This window comes from Mus musculus, chromosome 3 (genome assembly GCF_000001635.26).
Source record: "Mus musculus strain C57BL/6J chromosome 3, GRCm38.p6 C57BL/6J".
In the NCBI taxonomy this organism is placed as follows: Eukaryota; Metazoa; Chordata; class Mammalia; order Rodentia; family Muridae; genus Mus; species Mus musculus.
In genome coordinates, this window is record NC_000069.6 from 50487263 (window position 1) to 50511161 (window position 23899).

General features: G+C 38.9%; 1 protein-coding gene across 1 annotated transcript in view; it reads right to left on the reverse strand.

Annotated features, from left to right (window-relative positions):
- Slc7a11 (solute carrier family 7 (cationic amino acid transporter, y+ system), member 11) overlaps positions 1-11825 on the reverse strand; it is a 134152-nt gene extending 122327 nt beyond the window's left edge. The window contains exon 1 of the mRNA XM_006500778.3: positions 11634-11825. Coding sequence (XP_006500841.1) covers positions 11634-11781 — 148 coding nt within the window. The 5' untranslated portion in view covers positions 11782-11825. The remainder of the gene's footprint in view (positions 1-11633) is intronic.
- Between the last annotated feature and the right edge of the window lie 12074 nt (positions 11826-23899).

Genomic DNA, 23899 nt, shown 5'->3' on the forward strand with positions numbered 1-23899 from the left:
TAAGGAGATGGTATTTAGGATTAGAGCTCTTCTGACCCGTCATCCTATATGTAATTCAAAAATGACCAGTGATGGGAGGAGAGAAGAGTCCTAGATAAGAAACAAAACTAGAATTCTAAACCAGCCCAGAGCAGACCAGAATTCTCTCCAAGAAAAAGTGATAAGAGAAAAGGCAAAGTTTTCCACTTTTGAGTGTTCCCAGTTTCAGATGTTCTTAAAATATAACAAATTGCAGACACCATGATAACAAAGTATGAATGTGGACTATCATTAACTCAATAATAGATACATCACCCTACTTGCACTTCAGTAACTATAATTCCTATGAATAGATGCAATGAGATATTTCGGGAACAGTAGTCATGATATTCTTTGAAAGAAAATGCAAAACTTTTAATATGAACTCAAAAAGATCAATGTGGGTTAGGGACACAGTTGAGAGCCAAGATGGTGTCAGAAATAAGGACTCTCCAGCCTCTTTTTCAAGGCTGCCCTGTGGATACCAATACATGGTTAAATGTTTAGTGAGAATCTTATGCCTTCAACCTTGATGGGTTGTGCTGAAGATGCTAATGTTGCTACAGTGTCTAAGGAGCTCTTGTAAAGGATGGATGTCTGGGGAGTGATACTTAAACACCAATTCAGCTACCGTTGTGCTTTTAAACTGATGATCATTTTAAAGAAAAAAGAAAAAAGATGTAAGAGAAGATACAACTTAACTTGGAATCCTTCTCTAAAGAGTCTGGGAAGAGACAGACTTACCTGGGGATCCATCCCATATACAATCACCAAACCCAGACACTGTTGTGGATGCCAACAAGTGCTTGCTGACAGGAGCCTGATATAGCTTTCTCCTGAGAGGCTCTGTCAATGCCTGACAAATACAGAAGTGGATGCTCAGAGCCATCCATCAGACTGAGCATAGGTCCCCAATGAAGGAGCTAGAGAAAGGACCTAAGGAACTGAAGGGGTTTGCAGCCCCAAAGGAAGAACAACAATATGAACTAACCAGTACCCCCAGAGCTCCCAGGGAATAAACCACCAACCAAAGAGCACACATGGTGGGACTCATGGCTCTAACTGCATATACAGCAGAGGATGGCCTAGTTGGACATCAATAGGAGAGGCCCTTTGTCCTATGAAGGCTCTCTGCCCCAATGTGGGGGAATGCCAGGGCCAGGAAGAGGGAGTGGGTGGGTTAGTGAGCAGGGGGAGGGGAGAGGCATTAGGGGGAGGGTGTTTTTCTGAGGGGAAACCAGGAAAGGGGATAACATTTGAAATGTAAATAAAGAAAATATCCAATTAAAATAAAACAAAAACAAAACAAAGCAGACAAACAAACAAACAAAACCAGGCTTATAGATATATAACTGTAGACTCTCATCAAAGCCTTTTGTAACACAAAAATGTAAGAAAACCTGGATCAGTTAGTCCCAGGAGATAAAACTATTGAGCCATGGTTAGAATGGGTCAATGAGATGAGTAAAGATTGGTACCTAGAACAAGAGAAATACTTTCTTTTCTCTATGCCCCAGAAAGTGTTATGAACTGTAAGTGTAAGGCCTGTAATGGAATTGCATATGGAAGATCAAAAGACACCCATGTGAATCACATTTTTAAAAACTAAGGGCAAAGCAAAGAAATCCCCCACATGATGCTAGTGTTTCTATGCCTTACTCTAAAAATATGTTTAGAAAGAATTCAAAGGTTGTAGAATTAACAGTCAAGGCCAATGGACAAAGGTCACAAGGCCATCATTGATATTTTTGAAGTTGTATGGCTAAGGGAGACTAGCATTTGTGGGTTTGATCCTTACAGGACACTTTTAATGTGTCCACCAAAACTATGCACTGGAGAGTAATTGCCAATGCATGCGTGTTGGGATGTGGGACCTGTTAAGAAATGATTAGGCTATGACCATTCTGTCACCACAGATTGATTAACATCATAATGGTAAAAGTGAGATCACTAGAAAAACAACAAGTCTAGTAGTCTGATCCATCCTATGATAGTCTTAACTTCTGCCAGGACCATGAGCTAATAAATACATTTCAGTGAATTACAAAGTATCCAGCCAACAGTAGTTCATTATAGCATCATAGAATGGAAGGAAACTATTTATTTATTCTTGCCCTGACATTTCTGTTTCAACACATCCCCTAACGTGATGGCGTCAGGAAACAGACCTTTGTAAGGTAGTGAGTATGGATGAGGTCATGTGAGAATAATGTGCTCACTGAAAAGTATCACCAGGACTTCCCATCATCACAGCACGACACAGCCAGACGCAGAAGGAACGATGTCATGTGCAAGCCAGGACAAAGTTCCTTATCAATAGTTTAATCTATCAGTACTTTGATGTTGGGCTTTCCAGACCCCACCACTGTGAGAAACTAATATCTGATTTTAAGCCATCTATTATTTTTATCAGAAGCCCAAGGTGTCCTATTCTGAGGTTGATGAAGTTAATTTGGGAAAATGAGCAAAGTCAAAATGACTAAAGAAAGAAAGAAGACATTTGGGATGTAAATAAATAAAATAATTACTTAAAAAAAAAAGAAATATAGAAGAATCAGACCAATCTTGAAAATTCCTGGCAGAGATTTTATAAAACACATGGCTGCTCTTTGAAACAGTTTTCATTCAATGAGGCCAAAGCCTAGCAGCAAGCAAATCCATTAGCCTACCCGGTTTCCTGAGTCATGCTGAAGATTTGACTCTACTTTGCTGTGTGTTGAGAACAGGACTCTACCTGAAACAGGAATATTGTGCAAAGTATAACTCGTAAGAACAGAGAGAAACCTGCTTGTGAAAGCAGTCAGGGAAATGTTATCTAAGAACATAACAGTAGAATGGAGGAGACAATATGGTCAACAGCCTCTGAGAATATGCCCCAGTACAGGGGAATGCCAGGGCCGGGAAGCAGTAGTGGGTAGGTTGGGGAGCAGGGTGGGGAGAGGGTATAGGGGACTTTTGGGAAGCATTTGAAATGTAAATGAAAAAATATCTAATAAAACTGTTAAAATTGAAAAAAAGAAGAGAAGAGAAGAGAAGAGAAGAGAAGAGAAGAGAAGAGAAGAGAAGAGAAGAGAAGAGAAGAGAAGAGAAGAGAAGAGAAGAGAAGAGAAGAGAAGAGAAGAGAAGAGAAGAGAAGAGAAGAGAAGAGAAGAGAGAAGAGCAAAGCAATGCTGGCTTGTTCTATGGTGCACAAAGAGCTTCTACTCAGAAGGAAATCAGTGAGTTTGGCCTACATGCCAGAGAAGTTCAGCTAGAGCATAGTGAGAAAGCAAGTGGAAGAAAAGAAGTTGGGGGGGGCGGGAGGCAGTAAATAGCTCAGCAGCTAGAGATAATTGCTGCCCAGCGTGGAGAAATGAGTATGAGCCACATAGTGGAAGGAGAGAACTAACTCCTGAACGCTGTCCTCTGACCACACATGCTGTTTGCTGTGCTGGGCATATACACAAGGCACACACACACTCCCCAAGGAATGGGGGGAAAACTACTTTTGCAAAAGAAATTCAATACTTTGTTATTACTCAAGTCAGAAACAGATTAGTGAATAGAAGTGAATGCTCAGGAGAATGAATGAATATTTTCTACATATCAGCCAATTTGTGGGAAGAAGAATACTCTAGGTGTTGTAGAAAAAATTAATCCCAATCCAACGTTTCTACCCTGCCTTTAACCATTTAGTTCCTGGATAAAACACACCTTTATGTTTACAATAAGCTTTAATCAGTACAAGAGCTGTGCAGGTATCTATTCTATATGCTAATATGTCTATCTCCCAGCCTATAAATCCCATTATATAATTTGCTATCTTTCATCTGGGTTGCTCTTAACACCAATGAGCCAACCCACATGGCCATTATTTCAAGCCTCACCTAACCCGTGGCAGCTTCCTTCTCTGTTTACCTTCTTCTCCCCCTCCTGGTTCTCCTCTGACCCCAAGCCTAGGAACACAAAATCCTACCTATGTCTCTTCTGACAGCATCTTTATTCACCAATCAGAAATAACTGTGGCAAGATCACATAGCATCACTTGGGTCTAGGTGCAGACTCTCTCTTCTCTGGGGCAATCAGGTCTTGGGGACCTACATTTAGCATTACAATACATAGCAAGAGACCAAACCCAAACACTAGGTACAGGGAATAGAGCCTACCAAAAAGAAAAGAGTATGGTTGTGATACACAAGTATAGTACCCTTTTGTCTAAATGCTCATGAGGCTACATGTAAAAACTTCTAGAAACACACTTTGTACCAAGAAACTCAAATCCCACATTTGAAATGCAACAGGGAAAATCAAAGCACTTTTATTTTCATCCTCGAAACTCCAAGATCATTTCTTCAGATCAGAGTTTATGGGATATCTTATTCTGTTGCAACTTCTAACCTGCTCTACCTGCCTAGTTCCTAGGAAGATTGTATTAGTCAAGGTTTTCTAGAGGAACAGAACCCACATAATGTTTGCGGAGGTGTGGGTAAGTGTGGTTTGTATGTGTGTATGTGTATTTGTGTGTGTATGAGATTTATTGGAACGGCTTACAGGCTGTGGTCCAACAATGGATGTCTACCAATGGAAAATTTGGAAATCCAATAGTTTTGCTCAATCCAAAAGGCTGGTTGCCCAGGCTGATCTTCAGTATATAACAGAATCCTGAAGAACTAGGTTCTAATGCCAGCAAGGCAAGAGGGAGCTTTCTTTTTTTTCCATGTCCTTTACATAGGCTGCCAGCAGAAGATACAGTACAAACTAAAGTTTTATCTTCCCATCTCAAAGACCTGGATTAATTAGTAGTCAGGCTTCTCCCTCTCAAACAGACCGAAGCAAAATCATAGAGTTTGCATGGGTCTGCACCAGGTCCTCTGCATATATATTATAGTTGTTGACAATGTTTTGGAGAGAATCCTGGCAGTGGGAATAGAGGTGTCTCTGACTCTTTTGCCAGCTCTTGGGACCTTTTTCCCTCTTCCTGGGTTACCTCATCTAGCCTTCATATGAGGATCTGTGCCTTGTTTTCTTGAATCTTGATGTATCATGTTTGTTTGATGCCCCTGGAAGGTGAGCTCTTTTCTGGAGGAAAATGTGGAGGGTGGGTCTGAGAAAAATAGGAGGTGGGGAGGAATACTGGGAAGACTGAAGGGAGGGAAAGCTGGGGTTCAAATATATTGTATGAGAGAAGGATAAATAAAAAATCTTAAAAAGAAAAAAGAAAGAAATCAACCAAGGAAAGAAAATACAAATATCTGTCAAAACATGTTTTTATCAAAACACAATAGAAATACTCAAGTCAGTTATATAACTCTTGTTTCTGCAACTGGTCACATGGCCTTAGCTGGTATTTACTACTAACTACCTTTTGACTACCCAGTCTGTGTTTCCTCTACCCTCGGCAAGAACTTCAGCAGGTTTTGGCTCTTTTCCTGGAGGTGTGACCCATATCTTCATTCCTGATGAGTCTGTGACGTTTGTTATATTGCTTGGATTAAAAGCTGTTGTAGTTTACCACTGAATTTAATCACAAGACAAGGGAACACCAAGAAATGCCCTAAATCATGGCCTGAACTCCAAACATAACCCTTCTTACTTCCATTTTAGAGAAGTAATCTAATTTCCCCAAGATAATCTGGGCCAATCATCCCTCCTAACACTGTTATTCCTTTCTTATCAATTGGCTTAAGGACATATGGAGACCAAAGAAGCCAAGGGGAAGTCTGACCTTCCAGTTCAATAGAATGTTCATTGTGGTTCCTGACACAAGCATTCCCTTTGGAACAAAAACTTCTAGGCCAGTAGAACTTAAGGTCACAAGAACAGAAAGCAAAAATGTCCTAGTGGGTTATTAGGGGTCATGGTGAGTGGCACTATTATTATATTTTCCACGCTTGATTTCTGAATTATTACAATCAACATTAAGCAGAATTAATAAATTGGTGTAAAATTTAAACAATCATAGTTTTACAAGTACTTATATCACATGACAAAACTCTTTAGTAATTGGAAACTATTTTAAAACTATATTTATTATATTAGTGATAGGCATGATGTATGTGGGTACACATTAGTGTGCACATCTGTGAGGCCAAAAGATGATTTTGTGGAGTCAGTTCTCTCTAACTTTGCATGGGTTCTAAAAATAGAAATCAGGTGTCTAGTCTTATGTAGCAAGCACCTTTACCCATCGAGCCAGGTCACCAGTCCCTCATCAGAAATTTTTGTTTGTACAATTGTTGTTTTTATTCTGGTATGTTTTAGAATTACAAAAGAAATATGTGCTGATTTTATCAATAAAGGGCAATACAAATATTATAAAGACAAATAGCAAAGCTTACATATTCATCTCCTACAAGTTTGGATAACTAGTATTTGTAGCTGTAAAAATTCATTTGTTTCATTTTCATGGACAGATATAATAGATAAATTTGTAACTTATATACCTATACACGTGATACTTTACACAGGAATTTAGAAACTAAGAAAAAAATGTATCAGGGAAAGAAAAAATATCTATCCTAGTAGTAAAAGTCTCTTATTAAAATATGGTCTTAACTTAAGAATTGTACTTTAACATGCAACTGTTAACAATGGCTCTTTATAATTCCTTTATAAAGTCCCTACACTTTATATAAGTGATGACCCAGTAATGTTCTAATACATTTAACTTTAGCAAAATAGAAACATTTTATTTTTGCTTTTATAATGATTCTTATTTCAAACATCATCAGACATAACACGTGAGCAGTTTAGTATCTGCATGAACATATTTATTCTTTCAAAATCATGACCTTCTTTTAAACAATAATAAATGATAGCAAAACAGGATAGGCTATAATTTCATTCTGGATTGTATCTAAGGCAAAGGCAGATAATAATAAGAGATATCAGTGTTCAATTATTCAAGTATGTTAAATTTTGATTGCTGACCTGACATAGACTCACTGTTGTGCAACAATCTTTGCAATATCTGTGACCTTAAGTCATATTTTAATGAGACTTGGGGAAAATATACAAAATAATATGAAATAATTTAGTAATTTTAATGAAAAAATATCAGAGTGCAAAACATAAGCAAATGTGTGAAATCATCTTCTCATTATTAAGTGTGAATGTTGAAATTCTGGGCTCACCTGCATGCTCAAGGAACTCCAGAAGTTGGGGAACCTAATTGTTTATAACTGAAACTGTAAATAACTATTATGAATCACTCTAAGGCATGCTAAGAAAGGTCTAAAACACATCTTTTTAATCTTGTCTAAGAAAAGAGTAACTATCATTGCAATAAAAAATAGAAACTGAAAGTGTAATGTATACATTTTTAAATTCTTTTAAACTGTTTTTGAGTGATGATTTTTTATGAGTGATAAATAGCAACATATTAACCCCAATTTAAGTACACATTATTGTAACTTTTTGTTTGTTTGTGTGGGTTTTTTGTTTCGATTTTGTATAAACAGTTTTGTGAGTCGGCAAATGTTCAAGCATTGCTGAGCTGAGCTGTCCTTACTGACACTCTAACACACTATAGTTCTTTGTTTTTCTAGTACTCTGTAAGCACTCTATAGGCAGGAGCTGTGGCTTATTTTAGCTCCAGGTGTAAACGTATTTTATTTGCCTGATGTACTTGTCGTCTGGGCAGAGGCTTCCTCCTGAATGAGCTTATTCTTTCTAGCTCTTGATGAACTTTGGTGGACTGGTTCAACTCAGCTGTTCTGGCTCAAACTCTTCTCCAAGATGACTGAATCAGTCTGGCCTCTCTCAGCTTCTCACTGAATTGCTCTTAGAAAAACTGCCACTGAATTCCATGAAGTGAAGTACACTGACAGCAGAAACTGAATGAACTCAAATGAACTCAACTACATTTCACTGAATTGCATTGAACTGAACAAAACTCAACTGAATTCCACATCATTGCCTGAACCCAACTGTAGTGTACTCACTGCCTGCACTGTCCTCTATCTGACAGCTTCGTCCTACACTGCTCTTAAATAGCCTTCCTTTCTTCCTTTCTTCTGTTCTCATTAGAATTGGGCATATTCTATCTCTGACTCATTCTGTCAAATCTCTGATTTGTCACTTTGTCTGACCCTGGATTAGACATCATTGTTTGGGATTAAAGGTGTGTACTAATGGATTCTAGCCAGAGAGATTAAAGATGTCTACTAAGAGTATGTCTGCATTCCAGGTGGATCACACAAACCTAGAAGATCTTTAGATGTGAACAGAGAAGCCATGTTGCTGGATTAAAGTCCACTCATGACCTAATACCTCAGGATGCTCGGTACCACTTGCTAAGTGAACTTGGACTGTAAAACAAAGTTCTGATCTAGGGGAAAGCTCACCGAGCAAATCTTAAATTAATGCTATTTTATTTTTATATGTTTTGTTTCTATCATATTAATTGATCCTGACCCCAACTGCAAAAGCGACACAATATAAAAGCATACATTATTTTGTAAATAAAATGCTCTGCTGATATACACTACCATTTAAGTCAATGCTCTATAAAAGGAGCAAATATTGACTTAGTACAGATTGTGTTAAGACACACAAAAATCAACTTATCACCACCACCCAACCACATATAATCCATCATCCTGCCATTCAGATATATGATTTCTCTCTCATAAAGTAACATGAGTGTTCCATAAATTATATCTGCATTTCTTAGCAGGACATTCCTAGACCATGGATGTGACTTGCTGGGAGGCCTCAAAAACAGCTTGTTTGGAACATACATTTCTTCACTATCTTCTTCATCCTTGTTTAACTCACTAGAGAAGAGCTTCTCCAGTTTCTTCAAGTATTAATGTACTGGCTGAACACCTGAACTTGGACTCATATAAGACATCTTGTTTCAGGATATGTCTCCAGCACATGCACCAAGCACTGTCAGGTCCACAGGTCTGGGAAAACTCCAGTTTTGCCCATTCTGCTTCTTATATTCCTGTAAAAGCTTCATTAAGGATTAGCTGAACAATCAATGCCTAAGAAGAACATGAAGTCCAAAAACACTATTAGCAACTGAGACTAAGACTTTCCGTTCTCCACATGGCTAAAACTTTTGGGAACTACTTTCCCATTCCAGCTCCCTACCAGTCCCACCACTGATGTGAAGACATAAGGTTGTGTCTACTGTGCTTTTCTCCATTATTTGAAGTGTAACATGAAATACAAGCTAGGTTATTGCTTTGTGTTGATTTTTGCTACAGGCAATCCATTGTTCTCTTTCTCTCTGAATAAGTAGGTTAAATGTCACAGATTTTAATAAAACAATGATAAAACCACTTCAGTATTTTCACATACTAACTGATGGGATGCACTTTCTGGATTTTAATTTTTTTATTTTATTTTTTTTTAAGAAATGACTTCTGATAAGTCATTTAGGATTTTGCCCTACCTTTATGACAGTTGGTTTTTTAGACCATTTAACTAAACACCAAAATGTGCTTATTGAACTTTTAATTTCCAAAAATATCCCTATAGTAAGAGACACCTTGGGATAAGCAAGTATAAGCAAAGTTTATCTAACATCTAATAAAACCTTAATTAAAAATTGTTATTGAGTGCTTTCTGTATGAAGCAAAATGCCAGGTATCAGGGGACATACCAAGCAAGATACATAAGATAATCTGTCTCATTTCAAAAGTTCAGAGATTATAAAGGCTTCCAGACCCAAGGATAGGATCACTTATGACAGTTACACACAAGACACAAAGACCTTCTCAGCGAGAAACAAGTGATAAACATACAAATTATTAAAAAAGAAAGGGGGCTGAATGTGAAAATATTTAACCAAGGTAATGTAACAAATCACAAATTATCTTAAACATAAAACACTTCCTTTCAAGTTACCAATAATTATTTTAATTGTAATACTGGAAGTTACATGAAAACTTTGTTGTAGCAACATAGTAAGCTCTTTTTAAAAAAAAGTTTTATGTGTATAGTGTGTTGCCTATACATATGTCTGTGTACCACATGGATGCCTGGTGCCCATGGAGACCAGAAGAGGACATTGGATACCTTAGGGGTGGAGTTACGTATGGTTATGAGCCACTATGTAGAGGCTGAAAATCACCCGGGTCCTCCAAAAGAGCATCCATTTTTGTTAACCACTGAGCCATCTCCCAAGTCCCTCCCCCAAGTAAGTAAGTGTTAAATACACTTAATAAGTTAAACCTTGTTGTTAAATTAAAACTGGAAACATAAATATAAAATTATGAAAATAAAATGGAGATTAATTACAAATTTAAATGCATTAGCACTAGTTTAGTGGTCAATTAAATAACTAATTGTCTTGAAAAATTAACTGCCTGCTTAGATGGATTGCCACACCCCACTGCGTATTCTTTCTCGGCCCACACAGGTGTTCCATGTCCCCTAAATTTAACTGACTCAGTGTTCCTATTTAATAGCTTAAACACACACACAAACATGTGTATGCACACTCACGCGCACACACGCGCACACACACACACATTCTTAAATATTCCATTCAGTAAGTGATCATTCTATAAATGGTCATTCTATAAGCACAGAACAAATTACCATGTTGTACCAAGGACTAGGTTAGCATTTAGGGAGGGGAAAAAAAGGAAAGATATACACTGACCAGGCAGTCAGTCTTCCCTTCTTTCTCTCCCTTTTCCCTGATTCCAACACATTGCTTGGCTTATGAAAATATTTTGCTGAATCTATTGCTTCTACTTAGAGTTAATCCCAGAATATCATTAAAATCAAAGGGAGAATTTGAATTCTCTCAAGACTTGTCATCTCTTGAATTCTACCTGATGCTTTGCAATGTTGGCCCTAAAGTTTGGGAACTATATTAAATAGAAGGTAAATTTTAGTTACTGTACTGGCTGGTTTTATGTGTCAACTTGACACAGGCTGAGGTTATCACAGAGAAAGGAGCTTCAGTTGTGGAAGTACCTCCATGAGATCCAGCTGTGGGGTATTTTCTCAATTAGTGATCAAGGGGGGAGGGCCCCTTGTTGGTGGGACCATCTCTGGGCTGGCAGTATTGGGTTCTATAACAGAGCAGGCTGAGCAAGCCAGGGGAGGCAAGCCAGTAAAGAACATCCTTCCATGGCCTCTGCATCAGCTCCTGCTTCCTGACCTGCTTGAGTTCCAGTCTTGACTTCCTTGGTGATGAACAGCAGTATCAAAATGTAAGCTGAATAAACCCTTTCCTCCCCAACTTGCTTCTTGGTCATGATGTTTGTGCAGGAATAGAAACCCTGACTAAGACAGTTACTGTGATGGCAAATCTTAACAATATATTGAGATTGTTGGAGCAGAATAAAGGCACTAGAAGTGGATAATTTTTATGTTATTTTCATACCCAGAAATGCCTGGCCTAAATGAGGAGTTTCAGAACAGCATTCAGTATTCAAATGAAGTCTCTACACTGCAATGAACCTTAGTTTTCTCCACAACATTTCATATTTAACATTTATATTAATGGCTATATTGGAAAAGAGAGAAGCGTCTGCTCTAAGAAGGGGGTGAGGAGACAGGAGAGATGGTAAGTGACCCAGAGTAGAGTTTCGAGTGAAAGATGCAGGCAGACACCCACTTTGTCATCTCCACTGGCAGAGATAATCAGAAATGTCAGATGTGACACTAACCTCCTCCAGGTGTGTGGGGTGCTCTTGAGATGCTTTGTTTTGACAGGAAAGGAGCTCCAGAGACCTGGCGACTTTCGTACTCTGATCCTTTCTTCGCATCATTCTTATTTAGATCACAGGGTCCTCTTTCAGTGGAATGTGAGCACATACATGTGCATCTTTATATTCTTTGTGAACAGATCTTGGTGTATTCTAGAATATGAGCATGGAAAGCCATGGAGAAAAATATGTCAAGGCCACAGGAAGAAATTATTTTTTTAATATTATTCATCATGAGAAACAATCCAATCTAAATGAATACTCAGTAGGTGACTGTAATGTGGTTATCTATAATTGTAAATAATTTGTCTCCATCTGTGAACCTACAAACTACAACAGCAACTGGTCTGATGAGATGTATCCACTCCTGCAATAGTGGCATGATGTGAAAGTAACCAACCACTTTCTAATCATATCTAAAGCCCGCTCCATGAGATGGAACCCATGCCTAGCACTGTTAAAGGGCCAAAAAACTTCTAGCTAGACAGGTCATAGAATCTAAAGAAGAGCCCTGTACGATTATTTTGCAAATTAACATAATATTAAAATGACTCCTAATTAATGAGTCATTGTTATACCCATAATTCAGAGCATCTCTCAACCTTTATAAGAGAATGTTCTCGTTGAATTGGGTGCCAATTAATAGAGAAACTCTGTTTAAATGATATTACAATGAATCCTAACCAATGAGTTATTGCTATATCCATAGTTCAGAGCATCTCCAACCCTTATCAGAGGCACTTCTTTTTAAATGGGTGGCAATTAATACAGATATTCTGTGTTCAACTGGTTATTGCACAGAAAACAAGAAATCGTGGAGTGCTGAGTCCTCACACCCCTCACACTAAAGACTGAAGTCTCCTGTTATCAGGTAAGAGAGTATGGAAAGACTGTGAGAGCCAGAAGTGGTAGACAATATCAAAGAAATACATTTTGTCCAGACACAACTGGGAAGCTGAACAGAAACTTACAATGGCTATGACAACAGGCATGCACTGGCTGGTTTTGTGTCAACTTGACACAAGCTGGAGTTATCACAGAGAAAGGAGCTTCGGGTGAGGAAACGCCTCCATGAGATCCAGCTGTAAGGCATTTACTCAATTAGTGATCAAGGGGGAAGGGCCCCTTTTGGGTGGTACCATCTCTGGGCTGGTAGTCTTGGGTTCTATAAGAGAGCAGGCCAAGAAAGCTGGGGAAAGCAGGTCGGTAAGGAACATCCCTCCATGGCCTCTGCATCAGCTCCTGCTTCCTGACCTACTTGATTTCCAGTCCTGAATTCCTTTGATGATGAACAGCAGTATGGAAGTGTACCTTTCCTCCCCAACTTGCTTCTTGGTCATAATGTTTGTGCAGGAATAGAAACCCTGACTAATACAATGTAAAAGACCTGAACAAACTCAATCCAGACAAAATTCTAATGTAGAGCAAGGAAAGGTGTGCACAAAAATCCCACCACTGGCTGAGGAGTTAGTGGTATTGTATAGTGAGTGGGAGAGAGTGGAGCAGTGGCCTTTAATGATATAAACTCTTGTAGGTTGGGCACACTCCAGGGCAGGCCTCATTCCCAAGTCTAATTAGGAAATACAAAGTGGACTCAATAGAGGAAAAAAAAAGAAAAAAATCAAAGTTGGGGATTAATATGTCAAAAATACATTGCATAAAACTGTCAAGACACTAATAAAATCATTGTTTGAAAAAGTCATCCTATCCCAGAGTTTTTCTATATCACAGCCTCTTCCTCCATCATAGTATCTATCCTATCTCTGTGCACTGACCGCCACCTAATATTGCACAATACACTTTTAAATTTGTTTTTGTTTTTTGTTTGCTCCCTGTTTATAGACATAAGCCCAGGGTCATTGTCTATTTCATTGACTCTTGATCTAAGTCCCTGAAGAAATGCTTAATCAATCAATTTTAGTATCAGGAAGTTCCTTGATATCCTCTGATAATTCCTTATTCAAGACAAAACCATAACCAGAATTAGCTCCAAAATTACTTATGGTGGTTAAATATAAAAACATGATTCTTGGCTGCTGTTAGGAGCCTCTTAGAGGACAGTTATGCTAGGCTCCTGTCTGCAAGCATGACAGGAGATCATTAATAATCTCAGGGATTGTTTCTTGCCCATGGGATGGGTCTCAAGCGTAACCAGTCATTGATTGGTCATTCCCTCTCTCTATGCCCCATCTTTCTCCTTGAATATCTTGTAGGCAGGACACAGTTTGTGTCAGTGATTGTATGAGTGGGTCAGTGTCCTTATTCCCCCACTCAGAGTCCTGCTTGGCTACAAGAGATAGCCACTTCAAGCTCCATATCTCCCACTGCTAGGAGTCTCAGCTAGATTTACCCCCATAGATGTCCTTGAACCTCTCCTGCAGGAGTCTCTGGTATGTTCTAGAGATATACTCTAGGGATTTTCATTCTTTCTCTGTCTCTCCCAACACGTGATCCCCTGCTCAATTCCCCTTCCTATCCCCTCTCCCACTCAGTTCTCTCCCTCCATATACCTCTAGATGTCTTTTTTATTTCCCCTTCTGAGTAAGATTCAAGCCAATGGAAATAGATTCAGAGACCAACAGTCAAACATTAAATGGAGCTCAGGTCATCTTGTGGAAGAGTTAGGAGAAGGACTGAGGAACCCCAAGGTGATAGAGACTCCACAGAAGAACAATAGAGTCGACTAACCTGGAACCTCAGGGAATCCCAGAGATTGAACCATCAACCAAAGAACAAGCACAGGATGAACCTAGGTCCACCACACTTATGTAACAAATGTGCAGCTTGGTCTTCATCCAGGTCTCCCAACAACTGAAGTGAGTGCTGTCCCTGAATCTGTTGCCTGCCTGTGGATTCCATTGCCTTCACTGAGCAGCCTTATCTGGCCTCAGTGGGAAGGGATGCACCTAGTTCTGCAGTGACTTGATGTGTTAGAATGGGTTGCTACCAAGGGGACTTCCCTGTCTCAGAAGAAAAGGGAAGAGGATGTGAGGGAGGGGTGGTGTGAGTGGGGACTGGAAGGAGCAGAATAAAGTGAATAAATAAATTAATTAATGGAAAATAAATTAAAATAAAATAAAACATGATTCCCTACAACCTTGTTACTGAACTCTTAACATTTATGATTATAATACAGAGAGTAAAAATAATTTGCATATTACCAAAGTAGAGCTGTTTATAATTCTATCCCTTCTCAAATGCAAACTATAGAACTAAAATCTGTGGGCCAAAGTCTGACACAGGTGAAGAAATTAAATAGAAAAATGAGCAGAATCTCATATACATGAAGTTGTTTTCTATGTTAGCAAAATATGATTATTCTACAAGAGGAAATTGTTAATCTGTCTGTAGCTTGATCCTGCATAATTAAAATTATTATATATGTATAAATTACATGTGTCATATATGTAAGACTTGTATACATACTTGTATGTATAGTTTATGAAGGTATGTGTATAAATAGTAATTATATATGACTATGTGTGAGTTATATATGCTGCCATGTCAATGGATGGAAATCCCTACTTCTTACTTGATCTTCTAAAATAAACAATACCCAGCTCTAGCAGACGAGAATAACTATAGTTCACAGAGCATTCTGTTTCCTGAGCTGTGCTTATATTAGACACAAATGTGCAACAATTCTGTACAATAGTTCTTGCTTTCTCATTATTATAGATTTGAAAATCAAAAGTAACAGAGGTATTAATTTGTTCCATTAAGTTGAAGTTGTCAGAGAACATTTAGGCTCTTTTTGAACTTGTGGTTATATTAATCTACTTAAGATTAATGAATTTAATTGAGCTATCACTACATTCAGGTGTGGCATAGGAGTTTAACAGTCAATAAAACAGATTATAAAACTGGCAGAAATAAATGATTGAATCAATAAATACATGGAAGAAGAGGCAAGCCTCTCATAAATTAATTTGAATAGCATATATAAATATTCCCTGTTGAGGGTTGGAGAATAACTCCAGACATAACCATAGATTGTAGGCTAAGGTTTCATGGCTTAGCAGTTTCCTAGCAAGGAATGGAGTGTGTAAAAGGGAGAGAAGAGATGCAGTAAGCTCACAGTGGGGAAGACAGCCCACACTATCTCAGTCAGGTGAGCATCATGTGGTAGGCAACATGTCCACCTGAGAGGATGTAACGAAAAGGGTACCTCATCTCTGCATTCTCCTTCCCCTCAAACAAATAACGGAGACTAATCACGAAGCAACCTCCATCACAAAAGAGTCTATCAAACACATGGCCAGTATTCCTCAAAACTATCATGGTCATTAACATCAGAGAGCATTCACATAGGAAGATCAAAATCCTGAGAGCAGATGTAATATGTCATCCCGGATGAGATCCTCAGGGAGGAACCTAAGGAACATTAGGCAGTAACTAGTAAACACTGGGTTAAGTGTGGACTTGTGTTGACACTATTGAATGTTGGTTTCTTGTTGTGACAGATAATGCCATAGTAATTTGAAATGTTAGTGCTAAGAAAAATGGGGGAAGATGCATAGGACTGCTGTCTTGAAAGTTTCTATCTGGTTATTCTAAACCCCCAAATTAAATACATGCGTGTATTCAATCTGTTGAACAAAAATTCAAAGCAGATATATTTCCATTCCTAACAGAACACCTTTACTGAATACCTTCCCAATTGTCATAAAATGGACACACACACACACACACTTCACACTGAAGCATAAAGATAGTGGTTTAACTCAGAACAGTTGTGGTGAAGAGCTGGGAGAGCATAATTACCCGGATGAAAGCTTTTGCCTCTCCTAATTTCAGGGCTGGATGAGGGCTTCGGAACCTCTGCTGAGCACTGGGGCTCCAAAGAAGTTCCTTCCTCTGTAGGAGGAAAGGTTCATTAAGAATCTGTTCCTTGTGAAACTCAGAGAGGCTACTCTCAAGATTCTCAGAGTAGATGAAACTAGGGGAGCCAGGGGAGCAGTAAGACACAGGAAAGCGGTTGCAAGAGACCTCTTGGGGCTGAGGGAAAGAAACGTTATTCTGCTCAGTGGAATGTGATGGACTGAACCTGGGAGCAGATCCTGACTGGGGGACACATGGGCACTGACAGCACTGTGGTCTCTAAAGTACCATACGGGCATGGTAGACCAGATTTATGAGGGTTTGCTGAGGTTAATTAAATCTCTCCCTATAGCCCATGTTAACAATGTTTGCTTGTTAGGATGGCTATTCTTTCCCCTCCTCTGGGACGACCTGGTGATTCCTTTCATAATGCAAACTTGTACTCTATCTCTCTAAGTCTTCAATGAAAACATTCAGGTATAATTCTGGATTTGGGAAACCACATCAAAAAAAGGGGGGAGGGAGGGGGGAACTATAGGAAGCAACAGCATGTGGCATACATTTGATTTTTGCCTTGTGTGTTTTGTGTCTCTTGCCATATCCACACTGAACCAAAGAATTGGTTCAAAAAAAATCTTTTCTTGCTTTGAAAATAAGATCTGTCTTTTTTTTTTTTAGAACCAAGAGACACATACTTGAAGCAAAATAAAAAATATATATCTTTCTCCTGGGCTCTGATCATTTACAGCTCTTACATATGATGGCTTTCCCCAGGTGTAATAATTTATTGCTTGTTAGTTGACTATATCGAAGGCTCTTACTCTCTTTGACTGCATGGGTGACTCCATTAGAGGTAATGAAGTGTGTCGTGGGTAATCATACCATCAAGACCCATCCACCTTAAGCCCCAAAGCTGGAAACCTCAGCTGTTAGTCCTGCAGTGAGAGAAAGAGCAATGACCTGCAAAAAACAGCGACCTGAGAACCTCTGGAGATATTAAGTCTAAGCTTAATAGTGAGTCATTAATAAATAAGATGTGGGACAATTATCAATATGAAGCACATTTAATTATTAATACCTTGCAAACAAAAGAGAAATGAAATACTGGGAGGAATTAGGCAGAGGTTATATTCAGCTCCCCTTGAACAGCCTCCTTTGAAGGGGAATTCACAAACTGTTTAAAATTATGAAAGAGCCATTTCCCCTAAGCCTCAGTGGAGAGCTACTTTGCAATTGGTATTCTGAACACTAGTCTACCTCTGGGCTCACAAGCCTTCTCTCTGCTCCAGTCTAAAAGTACAACTTCTCCCATTTAGTCACAACTTTAAATCTTTCAGTGAAGTACCAAAAGCTTCAGGTGAATATGTGTGATCAAAAAAAAAAAATTACAGTTCTTAAAATGCGACATCTTATTTGCCTATAATTCTTTCTATCTTGGATTTTAGGGTAATGTGTATTGGCAATAAGTTCCAAACTCTACTGACAATTACACCTTTCAGCGGAATAAGATAAGACAAATAATATTTGCTATTTACCAAGGCGAAATGATTATTGTGGTGGGTATGTATGTCATGGAATTTTCTAAATAAGCCTGTATGGCCACTTTTATTAAGCCCAATTAATAGACCAGAAGTCTAAGCTTAAAATAATCTAAGACACTTGCCTAAAATCAGGAGTTGTGGATTGTGAATTCTGAAAATTCCATTTCTTTCTGGTCTTCTGAGGCCTGAGCATATCATCCTTTGACTTCCAAATGACTACATCTAAACTAATACATTTATTTAAATGCCATTTTAATCACTCATTCACATTATTTAATGGTTAACCTGTGTGTAGTTTGGAGAGCAAAAATCGTAGGACTTCCCAAGTCATGATTCAGAAAAATCTATCCTGGCATTGCTACCCAATGAGATCTTTCACTGTTGCTCATGAGCCTAGCCTTTTACCAGCCATTGTCTACTGCAGGAGGCACTATTAGCTCTATTGAGAGATTGGGTGTTAGGGTCTTTCCATTGCTATCAGCAGAGCAGTAACTGTTCTACCCTTCAGCAAGTGTCTTATTACGGTTTTACTGCTGTGAACAGACACCATGACCAAGGCAACTCTAATAAGGACAACATTTAATTGGGGCTGGCTTACAGGTTCAGAGGTCAGTCCATTATCACCAAGGCAGCAACATGGCAGCATCTAGGCAGGCATGGTGCAGGAAGAGAACTGATAGTTCTACATCTTTCATCTGAAGGCTGCTAGCAGAATACTGGCTTCCATGTATCTAGGATGAGGGTCTTATGCCCATACCCACAAGGCCACACTACTCCAACAAGGCCATACCTTCTAATTGTGCCACTCCCTGGGCTGAGCATATACAAACCATCACAGCAAGATACATGTTGGCTTCAAGCTAGAATAAAACCAAAGTGGTACCTCAGGATATATGTTGGGTTTCTCAGCTCTAATGGGTATGTGAATGCTTAATCCCTTAGTCTTCTAGATGACCAACAGTGTCATGTAGTAGATCTAAGATTTCCTTAGGAGTGAAGTGTTCAGGTAACCCTGAGCCATCTTTACCATCCATGCTTCCAGGGACCAATCAGACTTTTTCTACCAAGCATGTTCTGGCTCACAGTTAATACAATAGGGAGCTCATTATCTCATGTCAAACACACAGATGTATGTTTGAATTTCAGAGTCTGTACATCACATTAACCAATTCCATTCACATTGCATAAATGTTGCAGTCAAATTTTAAAACCAATGTTCGAAATAGAGGATAAATTTATAAACAATTTTCCTTTTTGATAAACTCTCAATAAGTACTAAAGACTAGACATCAAGGTAGGTTGATACACATCATATACATAAGGATACTTAGATTATTGTTTTATTGAATATTGCTATATCCAAGGGTATTTTCTCCTTTTTTCCTATTTATTCTTTCACAATGCCATACATGCAAATAATGTATCTGAGTCATAGTCATACCATAATCTCCCTCCTACTTCCCACAACCAACATATAACCATCACACCATCATGTCCCCTGTATTATTTTTATATTCCACTGAGTCCAGTTAGTACATCCTGCTGGAATATTGACTGATCTTGTCCTCATCTTGTCCAGATAACCATAGCTGCTGAGAGTTTACAAATGTGGTAACCATGTCATGTTACAACCAGTCCTCATGGTGTTTCACCCTTTATGTACCTGCTTCAATTTTGTTCCTTGAGCCCCAAGAGGGGCTGACATAGATAACGCAGTTATAGCTGAGCACTCAGTAGGCACTTATCAGCATTTTCACCATTTAAAGTCTCTCCATTAATGGCTGACCACCACAGAGAAAACTTTCTATGGCCAAGAACAAGGGGAGCATTCACTGATGTGGGTAAACATAAATACTTAATCAATACATTGAATATCATGTCTAGTTAGCAAGCCAGCATTAGCATACTCCCCTTTTGGGCCTTATGACTTCACAAGCTACGAGCTTTTAACTAAGTTTCCAGTGTCAAACATAAATTCCTTCTGTGCAACAGCGCTCAAATCTGAACCAAAAGCAGTTGGTTACACCTATAACCTTTTGCCACCATTGCAACAGTGGGCACATCTAGCTTGGCAGGTCTAGCACTATAACATTCAGGGTACAACACTGGGTAGAATCATTGATGTGGTTGAGCAACATGTCAGGGCACTTTGAGAAACTATGAAAGCTGGCCAGCAGAGGGATTTTTCAGATCAGTTCCAGCTTGATTGCTTTATATGCTGTAATAAAAATATCTTCAGGTTATGTGGGCATCTAGTTATGTGGCAACCAAGAGTAATGGCTAATAATGGCATGTTTATTGAAAATCAAACATAAATTTAGGATGAAAATAGATGAATATTGCTGTAAGTTTTAATAACCTAATGCATTTTAATGTTTAAGTATGAGAAAACATACTTTTTATTATGAATGGTTTCTCTTTAATAAAGTTGAACAATACAAGGAAGTCTTAGGGCGCAGAAATCCCCCTTTCAAAGGTCAGACATCTTGGCTTCATCTACTGTAGTCAGGAAGAAGACAAACAAAATCATCACCAGTGATGTGAACTTGGCATAGAAAGTCTACAGCTCAAAACAGAACTAAGCTTAGATCCCCTATTCTTGTCCTCTATCATTAGAATAGCAGATTCAAGTCCTTTCAGGAATTTTCCTGTGCTCTGTGACACCCGTGGTATCTCTCGTCACCGTTCAGATTTTAATTCCTCATTTTTTCCCTGAAGCTATTGATACTAAGTTCTTTAAAATGTACAGCTGTATCCCTAAGAACAGCATTGGCCTCTATACCCTCAGATATGTGAAATTCCCATCTCTTATCATGGAAATTTCTCTTTGCAACACAAGGAGACAGCTAGAGAAAGCACAGTGGACCAGACTGTGGAGTGGTAGAGCTCAGTCCCGAGGGATACAGCTACAAAACATCCCCACACCTGAAGCTCACTCAGGGAACACTGCAGAAGAGGGAGTGGGCAGACTGTGAGAACCAGAGCATCCGACCTTTACTATGAGATTGATTGCTAGTAATGTCAGAAGCTACACCCATGGCATCTCACCAAAATGAATACCAGAACATTAGTGAACTAAACAAGGAAAGTACCCATAGACGTGCCAAAGCAGATGGAGAAAAGCCCTACACTAAGAACTATATATAAGAAAATGAGAAAAGCTGGCAGCTGGAGACATGTTCTGCCCCAGAGAAGAGCATTGATTGGCTAGTACCAAATGGTCAGCCCTGAAAATATGCATACATGGAACATTCTATGTATTTAGGAACATGTACATTTACACACATATTCATGTAATAACAATTAATAAAAGAGGCTACTAATGTGAAAAAGATTGGAGAAAGGCATATGGGGGCACGAGGGAGGAAAGGGAAGGGAAAATGTTGTAATTATATTATAGTCTCAAAAATATAGAAATAGCACCTAAAAGATATATACCTATATTGCAAGAATAACTCTATGACAAAGAGGGCATCTTACAGTCAAAGGTGATAGAAATAATTCCATATTACAGTCTTGTATCATATACATGACTCTATGCTTGGTGAATGTAATTTCCTCTCTAACCAGGGGATAGAAACATACTGCTTTCAATAAAGGCTGGCAAGCGAGTGCTAGGACAACACTAAATAATTCCCTAGCTTTATAAGCATGTTTTGCTTCTACAGTACCGCATGGTCATTCACTTAGATGTATTTGGTTGCCTTATCATTCAGCTGTGGTTGAGTTGGTCCTGATGTCGGTTTTCTGATCCGGATAGGCAAAAATTCTCTAGTTCCTATAGATTGATCCAAAATGCCACATTTTCTTACAGCCTGTCCGTAATTACAACCATGTCCAGGATATTCCTTTGAAGGTCCTGTCTCTTCTCACCTATCATTTCAGTGATGAGATCATGTCTCAAAATTGATACCTCATAGTGTTCTGTGTTCTACATCATACAGCTTATCTCTACAAGATATTAGGTTTCCTTCAGGGCAGGCAAGGCAACAACTACTGCCCGTGTATCCTCCACAATGACAAGCACATTTAAACTAAAAGCTAGGTTGATTTGGTATCTGGCTGATATGTTTCGCCACAATTATTGTCTCTTTAGCCCTCAATTATCTGAGTTATCATGTGCTTTATAGTCAACCCCAACTGTTATTTTCTTTATAATTTAAACAGAGAGTCTATAAATAACTAGAGTTTCTTAACACTTGCCAAACCACTTCTCTGTTTTTAAACTTATTTTGATGTGTATAGATGTTTATCTGTGTGCAAGTGTATGTGTCATATGCATGCCTGGTGCCTGTGGAGGCAAGAAGAGGGTGTCAGATGCCCTGAAACAGAATAGTGGTGAGACACTATACAGCTTCCTGGGAACCAAACACAAGAGTCCTGCAGGATCAGTAGCTACGTGTTGTGGTTTGAATATTCTTAGCCCATGGGAAGTGGCACTGTTAGAAGGTATAAGCTTGTTAGAGGAAGTGTGTCACTGTAGGGGTGGGTTTTGAGTTCTTCTCCCATGCTTAGGCTCTGCCCAATGCAGATCAAGATATAGAACTCTCAGCTCCTTCTCTATCACTATGTCAGCCTGGATATACTCCCACTCTTCCCGCCATGATGATAGCAGATTGAACATCTGTAACTGTAAGCCAGTACCAATTAATGTTGTCCTTCAAAAGAGTTGCCTTGATCCTGGGGCCTCTTCAAAGCAATGAAACCCTAATTAAGACAGTACTCTTAACCACTGAGCTGTCTCTTACTCCACACTCTTACCTTACAAATATTTTTAAGACATTTTCAATGCCTGAGGACTTTAGAGTATTTTTTAAACTTTTCCTTCTAATTTTTCCTAATACATATTTGAAGATAGTAATCATTTCTAAAAATCAAAGAGTCTGACACTGTGCTATGTCTGTCTGTGTTTGCCCATAGTGGTAAACATATTTAGATCAACTTCATCCTGCAGAGAGGATGACAGCCAAAGCCTCCACAGTGAGTCTCTGTCACATCCTTTGGCTCCATAGACATCTACACTGAATCTCTGCAGGTTTTGAAAGTCCTACCCAGAGGAAGATGTCTCTTCAGATCCCAAAACAATGGAACATCAGGGTGCTATTTTCTCCCTTTTAAATCTGGAGTCTTTTCTATCTAATGACAGTATGTTCTGTTTTTAGATTGCTGTATAGAGTAAAGCATAAACAAATATGCTCTTTAAAAATATTAAAATTGAAATTAAAAGTAAAAGTTTATGTGTTTTATCTTAAAGAGATTATAAATTGCAAAAGTATTTAATATAAAGCAAAGGACAAAATTTTGAGTGTTCAGGGGTGATACTGGGTATAAACTTTAACAGCAGCACTAGAGTTTATTACGGGGACATTTTTAAGGCTCTTATAATGGTTCAGCCATTATAAGAGTAAAGGATGGTCTGCATTTGGTTCCTATAACCCAAGTTTAACAGTCATGTAATAGCATGCGTTTATAATCCCAGAACAGGGAAGGTGGATCCCTGAGGTTTACAGGGCAGCTGATCTAACCCTAAATGCTGAGCCCCAGGTTCAGAGAGACCCTATCTCAAAGAACAAGGTGAACCTCTCCTAAGATATGGCACCCTAGCCTCCATATTTATGTGTAAACATACTTGCACTCATATGAACATGCACCCTCCTCTCCAACACAGAGAGAGAGAGAGAGAGAGAGAGAGAGAGAGAGAGAGAGAGAGAGAGAGAGAGAGAGAGAGAGAGAGAGGGAGAGGGAGAGGGAGAGGGAGAGGGAGAGGGAGAGGGAGAGAGAAGTTGTTGCAATACAGACTTAAGCATAGGCATGAGAGGAGACAGAAAGATGCTTAGAAAATGCACCCAAGTGTGAGCATGGTTT